The sequence below is a fragment of the Melospiza melodia genome, chromosome 24, assembly GCF_035770615.1.
Source record: "Melospiza melodia melodia isolate bMelMel2 chromosome 24, bMelMel2.pri, whole genome shotgun sequence".
NCBI lineage: Eukaryota > Metazoa > Chordata > Aves > Passeriformes > Passerellidae > Melospiza > Melospiza melodia.
This window is the reverse complement of record NC_086217.1, coordinates 12798540-12815040: the sequence shown is the minus strand read 5'-3', so window position 1 is coordinate 12815040 and position 16501 is coordinate 12798540. Positions and strand designations below refer to the sequence as shown.

Genomic DNA, 16501 nt, shown 5'->3' with positions numbered 1-16501 from the left:
AAGCAAATGGATGCTTTTCTGAGAGACTGCATTCATCTTTATTTCATTCAGATAGTAATCCTCAAGTGTTTCTGGATATGCCATACATGCATTTACATTCTTTTATTTTCCTGAAATGCCATTTCAGTGTAACTTAGACATATGGGTGCTTCTCCCCATCTCTGTGCAAACAGGGCTTATGTGACATAGGGTCATAGACACATTCAAATACACTGTGGAATTTGGTGGTATGGTTACAGCTCAGGTTTTTGTTTCTTGCACATCTGCTAGTGTGCTAAGACTGGTTGCCTAACTTGGACTTTGAGGTATTTGTACTCCTGCTTTTGGAAGATCCTTTAGGGAAGAAGGAGTAGTCTAGATGTGGATAAAACATTGTTATGTTAATCAAACCTGTATTTGTACTGTGACAATACAGAGCAAGTTTTCAAGAAAAAGCAAGAAATATTGACTTTTGATTTTGCTGTTAATTTTGTTGCTTTGCCTGTTTTGACAGGCACAGTGGGAGGACTTATTCAGCAAAGCTTCATTGAATCTTGTTGCCACAAAGAAGTCATTCTTTGGCTCAGTTATTTTCCTGTGTCGTCGGCAAGCTCCTGTCAAAACACCTGTTTTTCTGCCAGTAGATGAGACGAGCTTTAAGTGGGTTGAATCCTTAAAGGTGAGAATTCTTGTGTCCTAGGTATCTGAATTTCCAAATCATTATACTTTCTGAATGAGATATTTAGTAGTGTTCAAAGAAGAATGTGTGTGTGTATGTTCAGTTACTTTTACTAAAATAGAAGTTCCTAATCTCTGCCAAGGATATGAGGGCTATTTTATTTGCAGTTCCTGGTAAAACAGTTTGGGGTTTGTCCTGTAGGAGATCTTGGCTGACCCATCAGAGAAGCCTGTGTGGTTGACTGCCACCAGTTGTGCGAACTCAGGAATTTTGGGAATGGTGAACTGCCTTCGCCTTGAAGCAGAAGGCCACCGAATCAGGTACGCGAGCATGCCTTTGAGTCACATTTGGGAGATGAGATATTTGTGTTAGCTTCTTCTCAGACCTATAGCAAAATAAACAAAATGACAACTCTTGTCTTCAGGTGTGTGTTCATTTCCAACTTGAGCCCTTCATCTGCTGTCCCACCCACAAGTCTTTCCTCTCTGGAGATGCAGAAGATTGTTCAGAAGGACCTGGTGATGAATGTGTATCGTGATGGAAAGTGGGGCTCCTTCAGGCATCTTACATTGCAGCAAGGTACAGTCTTTGAGAGCTGAGGATCACTTGCAAGGCCTTGAATCTGAATGAACTTTGAATAGAAAATGAGTAGCTATTGTTCCTATGGTTACCTTTTATTATTATTTTTAATTAACAATTTATAATTCTTCTGTTTCAGCTCAAAGTGAACAGTAGAACATTGTGGTGCTAGAAGGGATAGGCTATTTAGGGCATCAGTAGTATTGCAAAGCAAGAAAGGGCTCTCAGGATAGCAAATGGAGAAGGAGGTAGAAATTGCACAAGGAGTTTACTCGTTTTGGAAAGCACGTACCTTTGTTAATATGTCTAAGTTCTTACTGTTCCTTCTTCTGCAGCACAACCTCAGGAGCTGACAGAATATGCCTATGTGAATGTGCTAACTCGTGGAGATCTCTCATCTCTTCGCTGGATTGTCTCCCCACTTCGACACTTCCACACAACTGATCCCAATGTTTTACTCTGCAAAGTCTATTACGCATCTCTCAACTTCCGGGACATTATGCTGGCCACGGGGAAGCTTTCTCCAGATGCTATCCCTGGTGAGTTAAAGTTACACTAAAAGGATATGTATTGTGGTTCTAGAATTAATCTCTTGATTGTTAGTTATGCACTGGCTAGATTGTATGCCAGAAAGCATGCTTTTGAGAAGGAAGTACAACTCTGCTGCAGGGCTGTACACCAAAAGGTTCCCAAGTTCTACTTCCAGTTACAGTTCCATTTTTTTCCAATTAACAAACTATGCTCTGAGAAGTGTTGCTTGCCACATTGCACAGATACCAAGTGTGAGATAAAATATGTTGATAGAGGTTCCAGAGATGGGCATGGTAAATACCAAGGTGAGAATGTCGAAGTTGCCTTTTGCCATGCTGATGGACGCGCTTGAATTTCAGGGAGGAAAAATGCACGATGAAGTAATTGCCTGTTTACGAAATGGAGGTAGTACTAACTTCATAGCGAGTTAAGAATTAATGTAATGTGTATGAAATGGTTTTAAAATATGTATTTAAAAGAGAGGGGATGGAGCATGTTAAAATTTAGTGATTTGAGTAGGGCTGGGTTTCCTTCATGGCTGAACCACTTGGCATAATGAAAGTTGCCTCTGTGCATGGCAGAAGGTTGGAAGTAGATGATCTTTAAGGTCTCTTCCAACACAAGCCATTCTACGATTCTATGACTGACATAAGTGTCTGCCTAAAACATGAATTATCAAAAATTCATATTTTGCGGTGATCATCTTTATAGTTTATATACAATTCTTTTTCTGAGGGACAGAATTGCCTCTGAAACAAGGTGTTTTCATGATATTTCTCAGATGAAAACTGGAAACTAATGCAATGTCATCAAGGATAAGTGCTCATGATTTAATGAGACCAAGTCCTTTTCCACTACTCTTGCAGTGAGCCATTAACTATGACAATTTATGAACTGTGTACAGAAGAGACAAATCTCAGAGGTTTAGACTTTCAGGGTCTGCTGCTGTAGAATAGGAATTTTAGAAGATAATTTTCTTTTTTTGTAAAGGGTGTTAATGTTCTTTCAGGTAACTGGGCTTTGCAGCAGTGCATGCTGGGCATGGAGTTCTCAGGACGGGACACGGCTGGAAGAAGAGTAATGGGATTGCTGCCAGCAAAGGGGCTGGCCACAGTGGTAGACTGTGAAAAAAGGTTTCTATGGGAGGTGCCTGAAAACTGGTAGGTCAGCTTCTGTTTTCTGGTTAAGATTTGCCTTCCTGCCTGAGGCTGACGACAGCTCTGATCAAACCTGAGTGCTGCACAATGGCTAGATTCATCTCTGTCAAATGTTAACAGGGTTAGAGTGTGCCAAGAAACTGTAGAATTTTGCATTAGATTCACTGCAGGAGTTCAGCAGCACTAGTTTTTGTACAGTGGCTTACACAAGGTTCTCATCTTTTTTTGGGCTCTTAGCTTCACGTGTTTCAGGATACTCTGGGATATCGGTGTTTGTTATGTTACTGGTTAGTTAGTGAAATATTTTTGCAGAATAATGAAACCTGTCTGTGTTTGGCAGCTGTGGTAGTCTGCTGTATGATTGACGCTTTCTTATCTATGTTTTCTATCTATCTTATCTTAACACTTTCTTATCTATCTCAGCAGTGGAACCTTTCTGTTGGAGAAAGGCAGATTTCATCAGGAGAATCTAGTAGTCTTTCCCAAGGTTAAAGATACCTCCTTCCACTTTGCTCTTTAGGACTCTGGAAGAAGCAGCTTCAGTGCCTGTGGTTTATGCCACTGCTTATTATGCTTTGGTGGTTCGAGGTGGTATGAAGAAGGGTGAGAGTGTCCTGATTCACTCTGGCTCAGGAGGTGTGGGCCAAGCAGCCATTGCCATTGCCCTGAGCATGGGCTGCCGTGTCTTTACTACTGTAGGTGAGTACTGAGGGCCCAAAGTCATGGGGAGAGAGAGATTATAGCTAATAGAGGAAGCATGTGTGTGTACACATACAGAAATATATATACCTATTTAGGTATATACTTATTCCCCTCCCAATGTGATCTGCTGTAGCTTTGATCTAGTTTCAGGCTGAGAACTGGTTACATAGTAAATACAGCTACTGACTCTGTGCTTGAAAATTCCACAGCACAGTCAAATTTATCTGTCTCTGTACATTATATAATCAAAAGCCTGGAAGAAGAGCATGGCTTCCTCATTTTACATTTAGTAACATGGATCAAATTGGAGCCTGTCAATTGAAAGGCTCTCATCTGTTTCTGGTCCTTGCTCTATCTCATAAATGAGCAGTAGCAACCAGACAGCCTTTGTTCTAGAGTCTGACATCTTGAGAGACTGAAAGCTTGGAGATGGCTTCTTAGATTTACAGTCCTTGGGGGAAAGATGTGCAGTGGAAAATGGGCTGTTTCATCATAAAAATCAAATTAGTGACATCTTTCAACCTGTCTTCTACTTCCAGGTTCCGCTGAGAAACGTAAGTATCTCCAAGCAAGATTTCCACAGCTAGATGCTAATAGCTTTTCCAGCTCCAGAGATACTGCATTTGAGCAACATATACTTCGAGTTACCAATGGAAAAGGTGAAGTTCAATAAATATTTTTCCTTTTTTTTGTCAGCTAAGCCACATTATCAGTTGTGCATTCTAAAGACAATATGAGTCACTAGAAGACAGGGTTAGGCTCTCAGCAGAGTTAAGTAGGTGCTTCTCATTTCATTGCAGGTGTCAACCTCGTGTTAAATTCCTTGGCAGAAGAGAAGCTGCAAGCCAGTTTGCGTTGTCTTGCTCGACATGGCCGCTTCTTGGAAATAGGCAAATTTGATCTATCTAACAACAGTCAGCTTGGTAAGATGGGGCATTGAAAAGCACCTCTCATTAGGTTTTAGCTCCTGCCCAGCACCGCATGTGCCCTTTTCTGCAGGACAGCTCTCCAGCCTCCTCAAAATTTATACTTATGTCTGGTGTTAGTAGGGCTCAGGTGCACAACTGACATTTGTTAAATTTTGTATCACTTATGATTGCTTGGTGTTCCAGTCTATCCAGACCCCTCTGCAAGGCCTCTTGTCCCTCAAGGCAGTCAACAGCATCTACCAGTTTTGAAGGCACAGGGCAAGATAACCCTGATTTCTCTTCTATGGGAAAAAATTTTTGAATTTTGTAAGGTGATGTGTCAATGAAAAATTACAGCAATGTTCTCCTGTTGTAGAATGATTGCATATAGCGTTGACAGCCTGCTTCCGTATTCTAATTAAATTTCAAAAATCCTATCATATTGGAAAACCTTGCTATGAGGAAGTCTCCTGTGGAGGTAGACATGATGTATGCAGGATTATAGCTCTCCTGGGACTCTAACTCAGCTGTCACTAGACAAAAACTGTTCTTTTTAATATCAGACTGACCATGATATAGCTTGTCCTCTCAACACACAATTTTTTGGAGTTGCATTTCTGTGAAACTGGTCTGCTTGTAAGAGAACAACATAATGTTATGAATTGGAGAATATCTGCAAGAATGAGTTTGGAAAATGTAGAATTCAAGCATCTGACTGCTTTACTCCTGTAACCTGCCCAGAAATGTTTCTGAAGCAGAGGGTAGGCTCCATTTTGAGATGTCAGCAGCATCAGATCATAACTAAGTTGCTTTTTCTAGGAATGTCTCTCTTCCTCAAAAATGTGGCATTTCATGGGATCCTACTAGATTCAATATTTGATGAGGGAAACCAAGAGTGGGAAGTAGTATCAGAGCTGTTGAAGAAAGGCATAAGAGATGGTGTAGTAAAGCCCCTGAGGAGTTCGGTCTTCAACAAAGAAGAGGTAGAAGCTGCCTTCAGATTCATGGCACAAGGAAAACATATTGGCAAAGTTATCATCAAGGTAATGCAATAATGATTTTGATTCTCTGATACGTCTGGCCATCCTCTGGTGACTGTTGGGTATTTTGATCCATTTTGAGTTGAATGTCTACGAGTAGGGCAGCACAGGGTCAGTTTTTACTGCTGACACTGTCACAATTGTAACTGTCAAGTCTGGCACTTATTCGACGAGGTCCATTCCTATTGACTGAAGTAGCATAGCATGAAAAGATAAGAAATGCATTATGTATCTGATTATCTAATTGTAACTACCTTCTTTTTTGCGTGTGTGTGTGTGTTGTTTCTGGTTCTTGGTTGTTTTTTTTTTGTGGGGGAAGGTCCAAGAAGAGGAAAAGGAGTATCCTTTAAGAAAGTCTGAACCAGTTAAAATCTCTGCAATCTCCCGAACCTCCTGTCCACCTACGAAGTCCTACATCATCACAGGGGGCCTGGGAGGATTTGGGCTGGAGTTGGCACAGTGGCTAGTTGAGAGAGGAGCACAGAAAATTATACTGACATCTCGTTCTGGCATACGAACTGGTAAGCAAAAATTGTAAGGGAGCAGGGAATATGACTGCCTTTCAACAGACCTCAGTTTGTAGTTTCTCTCCATTTTAAGGGTCCTGTTGGTGACTAATCATGTCTTGATCTCTTCTCTTTCCTGTATTATCTCATTTCAAGCTGTTGTCTCCTTTATTGTAAAGGAGGAACAATCTTTTCGCTTGACCGTTTATTCCAATTACTACTTTCCCCCTTTTATGCTTCCTATTTCTATCAACCCATTTTCTCTCTTATACAGGGTTTTTTCTGTAGCCTTTCTTTTATCTTTATGCCCTCTGCAAAGTCTGGCTACCTCACTGACTTGTCCACTGGCTGTAGTATGTTAGATCACATGCCACAAGGAAGGGCCTAAAAACTCCTTGTTAAAGATACTTTGTTCCTCATATGTGGATGCTCACTCTTGCTCCTTAGATAGCTCATCTGTAAAGATGAACCTTACTATCTGATAGCATGCATAAACATTTTTACTCAGATTTAAGGCATTAGTTTGATTACAGTGGCAGCATTGAGATTTATCAGTGATAGTCTTCAGTATTTCCTCATACAAATTCACTCATAACTCAAATCCTCTCTGTCTCTACAGGTTTCTTCTTTCTTTTGGCAAGTTCACAATCACACCACTTGTGTGTACAAACCCATTGATAAAATACAAATTTTCAATTTCTGGTTGTGCTACTATAATCTGTTGCTTTGCTCTAATCTAACCAGTTTTCCCTATCTCAGTACCCAAATTTTTGTTAATTTCTCTTCGCAGTTGTTTGTTTTTTTCCTTCCTTCCTCCCACCACCACCCCAGCCCTTAGGTTCTCCCAGTGCTGTTCTCCACTTTATCTATGTAGAATTTCTGAAATTCAAATGATTTCTAGCTGCTGTTGAAATTTTGTACAATTTTTATCTCATAGCTGAATCAGGAATTATTTAGCTATTCAGTCCCTATCTAGTCAGAGAAGCATAAAGGAGCAGCTTAACCAAAGCCTTACATTTGGGATTCTTCATGCAAGGCACTGTCCACCTTTATTTCTTCTAGGTTATCAGGCTAAACGTGTTCAAGAGTGGAAGGCACTGGGAATCAAAGTGCTGGTATCTACCAGTGATATTGGAACACTAGAAGGAACACAGCAATTAATAGAAGAGGCTTTGAAGCTTGGACCAGTTGGTGGCATCTTTAATTTGGCTGTGGTAAGTGACAAAAATGCTCAGGACTTGTAAGAAGCAACATCCATTCATGTGACTTTTTAACTAAAAGCAGTCAGGCTTCGTACAATTTTAGTTAAGTTCTCTGTGTTTCAAAGGACACTATACTTTGGTCCTACCTGGTGACTAAAGGCTTATGGGTCTGTTCCCTTGACCTGAGAAGCAACAGTATTTGGCCAGTGAGTTCAGTTCTGTGATGAGACAAATGTTGTCCTAGCCTCTTGCGGACAAGAAAAATCCCACATAGAGCTTGCCAGAATTTTTGCTGTGTCAGTACAGAAAAAATACTGAAAAAAGCAGACTTGGCAAAAGGCATGTTGTCATATTTTGGGATATTCCAGATATGTCTGTACTGTGAATTTACAAAAATACATTGTGTAGCGATATCCTCTCATATCTCAAGCCATGTGGCATATTTAAACAGAGAAACTACACTTTTTTTTTTTTAATCCCTCTTCCCACCCCCCCCATAGGTCCTTAGAGATGGCATGATTGAAAATCAGACACCAGAATTATTCTGCGAGGTCAACAAGCCAAAGTATTCAGGCACCCTTCATTTGGATTGGTAAGTGTCTGGTAGAAGGGACAAATAAGAACTGTTTTTAAAGTCAAGGAACTGATCAAGCTTAGTTGTTTTAGTCTTGCACTAGCCTTTGACAGTAATACACTAAGCAGGTTTTTCTGATGAGGTTTCTCCTGCTCGGTTCCAAGGGTGACTCGTAAGAAGTGTCCAGACCTGGACTATTTCGTTGTATTCTCCTCTGTAAGCTGTGGAAGAGGAAATGCTGGGCAAAGTAATTACGGCTTTGCCAATTCTACCATGGAGCGTATCTGTGAGCAGCGGCATCATGATGGACTCCCAGGTAAGATGACTTTACTCATTGCACAGTATATACTATCTTGCCAAACATCCAGATGAGGACCAGCTCACCAGAAACCTATGCACTTATCTGGAGTTATAAAGTCTTTTGAAGGCTGTTTTCTGCTCCTAGATGTTATGCTGAGTCATTCATGTGTGAATGAATACTCACCATTTAACAGTACAAAGGAAATGCAGGCCTTAGCATAGCTCATTATTAAGTTCCTTTTTTATTAACTCACTCCTGTTCCTGCCATCTGCTTTAGTTAGCTGCTTAGTGTGTTCTTCTAATTTCTTCTCCAGGCCTGGCAATCCAGTGGGGAGCCATTGGTGATGTGGGTATCTTGATGAAGACAATGGGAAACAAAGACATTGTGGTGGGGGGAACAATTCCCCAACAAATGAGCTCATGCCTGGAGGTGCTCGATGTTTTCCTGAATCAACCTCATCCTGTCATGTCCAGTTTTGTCCTAGCAGAGAAGGTCTCAGCGAAAGCTGAAGGAGGTAGTCAGCGGGATCTTGTAGAAGCTGTTGCTCACATCCTGGGTAAGTGCTGTCACTCAAGTACTACTGGATGGTGCCTACTCTCTCATTACCTTTGGAAAGCAGTGGTGCTGCTGTAGGTCCTCTGCTCAGCATCTCTTCCTGGTCCCCTGTGTTGTAGCAATGTTGCTGTTGTGAGACTGTTGGCTTTTTTTTTTCCCCCTTTACACTGCTCCTTCTCTCAAATAAGGACTGTTTCTTTTATGGGTTTTCCTCCGTTAATGTGTTTACATAGATACGCATATATACTCCAGAGTCTTGGGTTTTATTTAGAGTGAGCTGGTACCTTTCTCCAAATGGAGAATCAACAGGGAACAGTCCCCAAGAGCAAAATTCTGGGACAGCATGTAAGACAGTAAATACATAACTAACTTCCTGAGTACTGTTCCAGCTTTCAAATATTCACCTTGATATGTTCCCATGCCACAAAAAATAGCTTTTCTCTACTTATTGCTTGACTGGTATTTTATTCACTTACCAACTCTGTCATCCCATGTGAACATCTAGTAACCATAGCTTAACTATGCATTACAAGTGCCATGTCCTTCTGTCTGTCTTGAATCTGCTTTATTTTACCATTGTGTCTCTTATTTTTGTGTTGATACTGAATAATTGCTGTCAGCTCTGTCTATTATGTCCCACTTCAGTTATCTCTATTGCAGGCAGAACTGTCTAGTGACCCTTTGTTTTCTACCAAAAAAGGTACTGATAAATAAAAGACAGTCTCCTGAGTATTACTTAAGGAGTTGTATGCAACTCACTGACACTGAGAAATCTGATTTCTCAGGGCAGATGTGGCTTTTAGAAGCAATAGGAAAGGGTCTGGGAAACCACACTGCTACGGGATTACTTTGGAAGAGGAGAGTATGAAAGCAACAAAGGAGGAGCTAGTAATGAAGCCTAATGTGGGAAGGGTAGCAACATGGGGCTATACAAGGTGGAGGAAGGGACAAAGCGCTGAAGATGCAGGTGTTATTATGAGAGGCCTTCTGCAGGTAAGGAGGGAGTGAGAGATTGAACAGTCAGAAAAATAAAGGAGAAAAGGGAAATGAAGCCTAAATGTATCACCTCCTCCTCCAGCGTTGTAGACATCAAGTGTTGCAGCCAACCATCACTGACACTGATAACTTCAATCTTGGTGTAGCTGAGTGTTAGGTCTAGGACTGCAGTTTTCAATTAGAGCCTCCAGTGTGTGGAATCTGTCTAGCTGACTAACTGATCTGTATTTGGTCTAGAGCTGATGTGAAAATATTCACAGCTATTTAGTTGGGAGTGAGGTATCCCCTGTCATAAATCTGTGCACATTAATATGTACTCTAAATACTAGATCCCATATGACAAGGTGGGGGTTATAGAATAGGTGGTTTATGAAAGTACTAGATGATCCTGAAAGGTAAACTGCAGCTCTACAGCTGAAGTTTATTGAGAGATAGAAGAGAGTGGAGAAGGCTGCTAGAGAGACCAAGAGCTGAAAAGAAATTGGCATTATGCTAGTATGCTCTTTTGTTCTCAGGGGTCCGTGATGTGAGCAGTCTGAATGCTGAGAGTTCCTTGGCTGACTTGGGCTTGGATTCCTTGATGGGTGTGGAGGTGCGCCAGACACTGGAGAGAGACTATGACATCGTTATGACCATGAGAGAAATTCGTCTCCTTACAATCAACAAACTGCGTGAACTTTCCTCGAAGTCCAAGACAGCAGAGGGTAAAGTGTCTGAATTAAGGTTGCTACCAGTCACCTGAATCCAAATAATTAAGCTTCCAATCTGTTGCTTTCATCTCTAGTGACATAAACCTCTATCAGATCATGAAATAAGGTTATAATTGAATAGCTTTTAAGTGACAGACATGTCACAGAAGTGTTTTGACCACTAGGACAGGCCCATCATTTCTGGGAGCAGGGTGTACAAGCAAGGCAAGTGTGCAATCTGCTTTCTTGCATGGCTAGCAGCTGCATGCATGAGTACTCTCATGTAGCTATGTGTGGGATGCAATTTGAGACCTTTTACTTGTCTGGGGAATAAACAATGTAATTTCACATTCACAGGAAGCTAAAATCATATGCAGTTGCTGCAGAGCAGTTGACAGTAGAAAGATTTCTGCTTCTATGATCTGATGATGTAGTGAGGCAGCAGGCTAATCTAGGGCAGCCCTAGCCCTGAAGTTTTCCTTTAAGAGTATGGCTACATGACCAAAACTGACCCTGAAGCTAATTGGGTTTGTCTGGTGTGCTTTCCTTCAAAGAGCTGAAGTCATCCCCACTGATGAAGGCAGGCCCAGGCGAACCTCCAAAACTAGATTTGAACAACTTACTGGTGAACCCAGAAGCACCAACAATCACTCGTCTAAATGATGTTCAGAGCATGGAGCGCCCTCTTTTCCTCGTTCACCCCATTGAAGGATCCATTGCAGTTTTCCACACTCTGGCCTCCAGACTTCACATGCCCTGCTATGGGCTCCAGTGCACAAAAGGTATCTCAGTTCTTCAGCATCTTGAATTTGCAAACATAACATTCTGAACTGTAGTTGCTTTTAGAGAGGGCTTTGTTTCTAGACGATTAAACTTGGAGGAACAAGTATCAGGCCTATTAGTCTGCAGAGGGTCATGTCAAACATCCCCGGTATCAAGAAGAATAATGGATGAAATTGAAGAGTTTATGTATACAAAAGTCAAAGCATCCTGTTCAACCTGTCCTTGGAAGGCAGCAATATTACTATTACTTGTCCTAAATGCAAGTTGTTAACAATAATTTAGTAATTTACCTGCAAAATAACCTGAATGTTTCCAACAGGATTGTTTCTGAGTGCATGAAAACATAATTTGTCTCTGCCAGTGTCTTTTCACGAGTCTTTCTAACTCACTTCCATGTTCCAGCCGCTCCTTTGGACAGCATCCAAAGCCTGGCAGCCTATTACATTGGTTGCATGAAGCAGATACAGCCTGAAGGACCTTACCGCATTGCTGGATACTCTTTTGGTGCCTGTGTAGCCTTTGAAATGTGTTCCCAGCTGCAAGCACAACAAAATGCTTCCCATGCACTCAACAGTTTATTCCTTTTTGATGGGTCTCATTCCTTTGTGGCAGCATATACCCAGGTAAGGGCACAAAGAGACTCTTCTTTCTGGGGACCCCATCCTCTCTCATCAAGGCTCATTTTTCTCAAAGCTTGCTATTCTGGATATGAGTAATCTGAAAAGCTGACAGACTTTCACAAAGATTATGAAGAAAGCTTTAGACAGTGGATGCTTAGAGATGGCTGAAGGGTAGAAGCACATGAGAGGTGGTCTTCATTAAATGGAAAGAGTTCAAGCAAAAATGTTGCTCTTGCTATGATAAATCATAATATTAGTATGTCTTCTGGAAGATCCTGGTGCAAGTCAAGGTCCTCTTGTAGTGGTGTGAGGAAACCTTGCTTAAGGGTTCCCATTTTCATTTCATATTCAATTACTTTAGAGAATACTAGGCTCTTAGCAATTGCCACCTGTGGATTTGCTTTCTAATCTGTCTTGAAGGGATTTTCCCCCTTCCTTTTTTTTCCCAGTTCACACCTTTGGTTCTGTTACTGTTTTTATCTGACTTTTAATATTGGGCACATTCCTCTCACGTTCACATTGTATTCTTCTCTCTTCCAGAGCTACAGAGCCAAACTGACCCAAGGAAATGAGGCTGAACTGGAGACCGAAGCATTGTGTGTCTTTGTTCAGCAATTTACGGGCACTGAACATAATAAGGTACTGTTTCTTATCTTCGAAATCCATGTGTCTTGATATTGCACAAGAGAGTGTATGTTTTTTTTTTGTTTAATTGAGATGAATTCTCAGCTGTTGAGACTAATGTGAAAAAAATTTTAATATTTCCAGCTGCTGGAGGTTCTTCTGCCCCTGAAAGATCTGCAGGCTCGTGTGAATGCTGCTGTAGACCTAATAACTGAGATTCATACAAACATCAATCGTGAAGCACTCAGCTTTGCTGCTACTTCATTTTACCATAAGCTGAAGGCTGCTGACAAGTATATACCAGACTCCAAGTATCATGGGAATGTGACACTGATGCGGGCAAAGTCTCGCAATGAATATGAGGAAGGTCTGGGTAGAGACTATAAACTCTCAGAGGTCAGTCATAGCCCCATTGATGACTGTTGAATTTCTTCTGGTATTTGGGGAAGCCAAAGGAAAGCATGGGAAATCACCCTTACTGAGAAAAAAAGGACAAAACCAACCTTAAAGACATTATTGTTCTGCAGCTGCTGTGCTCTAACAAGAATAAGAAGTCTCCAAAAGCAAATAAGTTTATTGGTTTCAGGCATTTTCTGTGGGTAGTGAAGGCCAGAAAGTCTTTCCAGTATATAGGAAATGTTTTCTGTAGCTGATTCTTGCGGCTCTCTAGAATGACTTTGGATAATAATGATGTTAAAAGAGAGCAATCTCTTTTCACTGTAGACCCTGAAGCTAATTCACGGAATGAGGGCAGCCTTCTAAAGAGCAAGTGTCAGTCTTATGAGAATAAAGGCAGCTTTTTCTGAGTTACCTCTTCTTCACTTAGAAGGTAGTAGTTAAAGTGGGTTTCTTGTGGTCTAAAAAAAGTTGGGGTTTGGCCCATAGTCCAGATAAGGTTCTTCAGCTCCTGCTCACACACAAGGCTTAAATTGGTGCAAATACCAGGGAAAAGGAAGTGATTGTCAGAATTCCCTTCCTGCTTCTGGCATCTCCTATCCTTTCAGATACCCAGCTTAGTCATTATTGATTCCAGGCTAACTTATACATTATTAAAGTTACATAATGACCTTCAAGGAAAATTTCTGGTGGTGGGAGAAGGCGTGGAGGGGGGGGGGGGGATGTGTGTGTGTGTGTTTTCTTTGCTTAAGGGCTTGGAAGTAGCTATTTTATCATTCATTCTTTGATACTGTTGGTAAATTATTCTTTTGGTACTAGGTTGGTTAACTTCCTGCCCAGCTTATATTTGAGTGGATCACCTGTCAGGTTGTCAGACTATTGTGCTTTAAAACACCAGTTCCAAACAGTGCACCACAGCTGATCTGTGAAAATGTGTCAGAGTAAAACTGGTGCCATTTTTAGCTGAGTTCGATAGAGACAGTGGTCTGAATTATGAGTAACTTGGAAGACTAACAAACCCAAAGTGGCTAGGTGACCAGCTGGTTGTAAATTGTGAATGAAAAGTTTTTCTTTTTCATACTTACGCAGGTATGCGATGGGAAGGTGTCTGTCCACGTTGTTGAAGGAGATCACCGCACCTTGCTGGAGGGAGACGGTGTTGAATCAATTATTGGGATCATCCACAGCTCACTGGCAGAGCCACGTGTCAGTGTCAGAGAGGGTTAACTTCTACTTCCTCACTATCAATGATGAAGAAAATGCCAACAACATTCCTAGTTATGACAGGCCCCAAGGAACTCTTCCTGTTCAACATCTCATCTGCTCTGCTGCCAGAGCTGAGAAGTCCAGCTGGACTCAATTGGTCTTTTTTGTTTCTTTCTTGCTTATCTTTTCCTTTTCCCACATTTATGGGTTCTGTCTCCTTCCTTTTCTATGGCTGTTTTTCCCCCTAGTCTCCCTGTCCATGTTAACTGCAGTGCTGTGACTCTGTCACTGTGCACTGCAGTGAGGGTTCCCCACAGATGGTTGCTTCCTACACCCTTGGCAGTATAAAAAAAAAAACAAACAAATTTAGGAGTAGATTTCTTGTGCTTTATGTTGTTTTTGTCTTAACAGTATTCCAAAGGGTATGTGATAGCACTTGTTGACCAAGCCTAGTGAACAGGGAGAGAAGAGGAACTGCAGCTGATTTTGGAGATACTTTTTATCTGTGAAGAATCTGTCTGCAGTTTAAGTCAGAAAGAGAATTCCATTGAGGGTTTTGTAACTATATTTTTTAATTTGCTATATTCTAAGTATTTATTGTGTCAAACCAGAGACTTCTTACTTGGTTTTAATTTATTGTGGGTTATAGGAGCAAAGAAACATCCTTTTTTGGAGGGAAAGGTTTATTCTACAAGGGAAAGTTGCCCATCTTTGAAATAATCTAATTTCTTGTTGGTTTTGTTGGGTTATTTTTCTTTCTCCCACTGCCCTGACCTTTTCAGAAAGCATTAGGTAGAAGGAAGGATTCTTGCCATCATATACTCTTCAGGGGAGAGAGGGGCCTGGTGGATAGGGTGGATAGGTTTGACAGATGCTGCTGTATTGAACAGCCATAACTTGGGCATGATAAAAACAGGCAAAGCTGTCCCTAGGCAGGTACTTTGTTTATATTTGTGCAAGGTTCTGTGGCCTGCTCTATCAGAACCTTAGTAAAGCATTAAGATTATTGCTTTACCTTATTCCCTTTCACCTCCAGTCTTGCCACCCAATGAAAAATTTGGAATGGGGAGAGCGAGGAATAGAATTCCTTAACAATAATTGAACAAATCCTCCCATCCCTGCTCTCCCATAATCAAAGCTCAGGCAACCATACAGGTATCTGCCCAAGGCCCGTAAATATTTTATTTAGCACAGGGCTTGCTTAAGCCTTGTGTTCATTTTCCTTTTGGTAATGAGACTGGAAATCCCACATAAGTTAGCTAAGTAATCAGTTTGATGGTCTGATTTTAAAATACAGTAGTACCTTTTTAAAGGAAATGTGCATAAAATTGAATTGAAAAATTTCTTGCCTTTGCTATGCTGGATCTGTCCTTTCCGAAATCAGTAAATCCTTGTTACACTTATGATACAGAGGAGACCTGGGTAGCAACAAAGCACCAGCTAGGAGGAGCTATTGTTCTTCTCCAAACTGCTGTAAAACCCCTCTTCTCTTCATTCCCCAGTAAAGTATTCTGGTGGTACAGGAGCATTCCAGTGACAGGAACAGATGGCTCTTCACTGCAGGTTCTGACCTAGTGTCTTTTGCTTATACCACCCTCTGTTGATAGTGGCTGGGTTAACTGATTTTAGTTTTATAAAGTATTTCTTTTGTGAAATTGAAATAAAACAACATAATGTCAGCTTAAACCACTTTGAAATGTCTTGTTCTTTTTTCTTTTTCTTTTAATTATTACTTTTTGGTCTGAAGAGTGTCTTTTTGGCTTTTCTAGAATTAAACAGAATTCATCACTGGTTGGATTTTGAATTCTTTTCTACCATTTCTTAATCCCCTGTTTCATCTGGAGTCTCTCACTTCTTGGTATAAAGCAAAAAAACTGCTGCTAACATATCTGATTTGTAGTCTGTAGAAATAATAATAGTAATAATGATAAAAATCATAACAATGAAGGCTTAGTATTCTGAAGCATGGCTTGTTGTTGCCATGATTTTGGTACCTTAGATACAACCAGTTTACAGCCATAATATTCAAGTGGGAACTTTTAGATGGGCTTCTATTTGCAGTATTGGACAAGCCATTAATACTCCTGCTTCAGTTTCCCTGTCTATAAAATGGGACCATAGCATCTGCCTCAGGGCCTCTCTGAGGGTCAGACACGCAATGGCTATAAATGCTCTGAAGTTTTTGGTATGATGTCCAAGTGTTAGACAGTAACAGAAGGAGGAAAGTGTCTGCTGTGTGAGGCATACTGCATACTAATACTGGAGTGGCTGTGTAAGCTGTGTGCATATACCATGGGACTTCATGATATCTACTGCCCACTGTCCCTGCACCTGCTGGCATTGGGTACTACATAAAACAAAACCAGTGAGGACTAGTTGGTTTGGTTTAACTTCTGGCAGTTGTAGTGAGCCTGAAAAAAAGGGGAAAGAATCCTACTTTTGTGTTGGTTATATTTAAAACTGGAAGGAATAA

The 16501-nt window shown here is 41.0% G+C and overlaps 1 protein-coding gene across 1 annotated transcript in view; it reads left to right on the top strand.

The window, feature by feature from the left end:
• Positions 1 to 15714, top strand: part of FASN (fatty acid synthase) — a 41533-nt gene extending 25819 nt beyond the window's left edge. The window contains exons 24-43 of the mRNA XM_063175718.1: positions 494 to 658; positions 860 to 978; positions 1083 to 1237; positions 1573 to 1776; positions 2778 to 2928; positions 3446 to 3624; positions 4167 to 4286; positions 4428 to 4550; positions 5355 to 5578; positions 5895 to 6096; positions 7144 to 7295; positions 7784 to 7875; positions 8022 to 8173; positions 8473 to 8715; positions 10226 to 10414; positions 10954 to 11181; positions 11585 to 11805; positions 12343 to 12441; positions 12571 to 12822; positions 13912 to 15714. Of these exons, the coding sequence (XP_063031788.1) occupies positions 494 to 658; positions 860 to 978; positions 1083 to 1237; positions 1573 to 1776; positions 2778 to 2928; positions 3446 to 3624; positions 4167 to 4286; positions 4428 to 4550; positions 5355 to 5578; positions 5895 to 6096; positions 7144 to 7295; positions 7784 to 7875; positions 8022 to 8173; positions 8473 to 8715; positions 10226 to 10414; positions 10954 to 11181; positions 11585 to 11805; positions 12343 to 12441; positions 12571 to 12822; positions 13912 to 14049 (3408 nt within the window). The 3' untranslated portion in view covers positions 14050 to 15714. The remainder of the gene's footprint in view (positions 1 to 493; positions 659 to 859; positions 979 to 1082; positions 1238 to 1572; positions 1777 to 2777; positions 2929 to 3445; positions 3625 to 4166; positions 4287 to 4427; positions 4551 to 5354; positions 5579 to 5894; positions 6097 to 7143; positions 7296 to 7783; positions 7876 to 8021; positions 8174 to 8472; positions 8716 to 10225; positions 10415 to 10953; positions 11182 to 11584; positions 11806 to 12342; positions 12442 to 12570; positions 12823 to 13911) is intronic.
• The last annotated feature ends 787 nt before the right edge of the window (positions 15715 to 16501 follow it).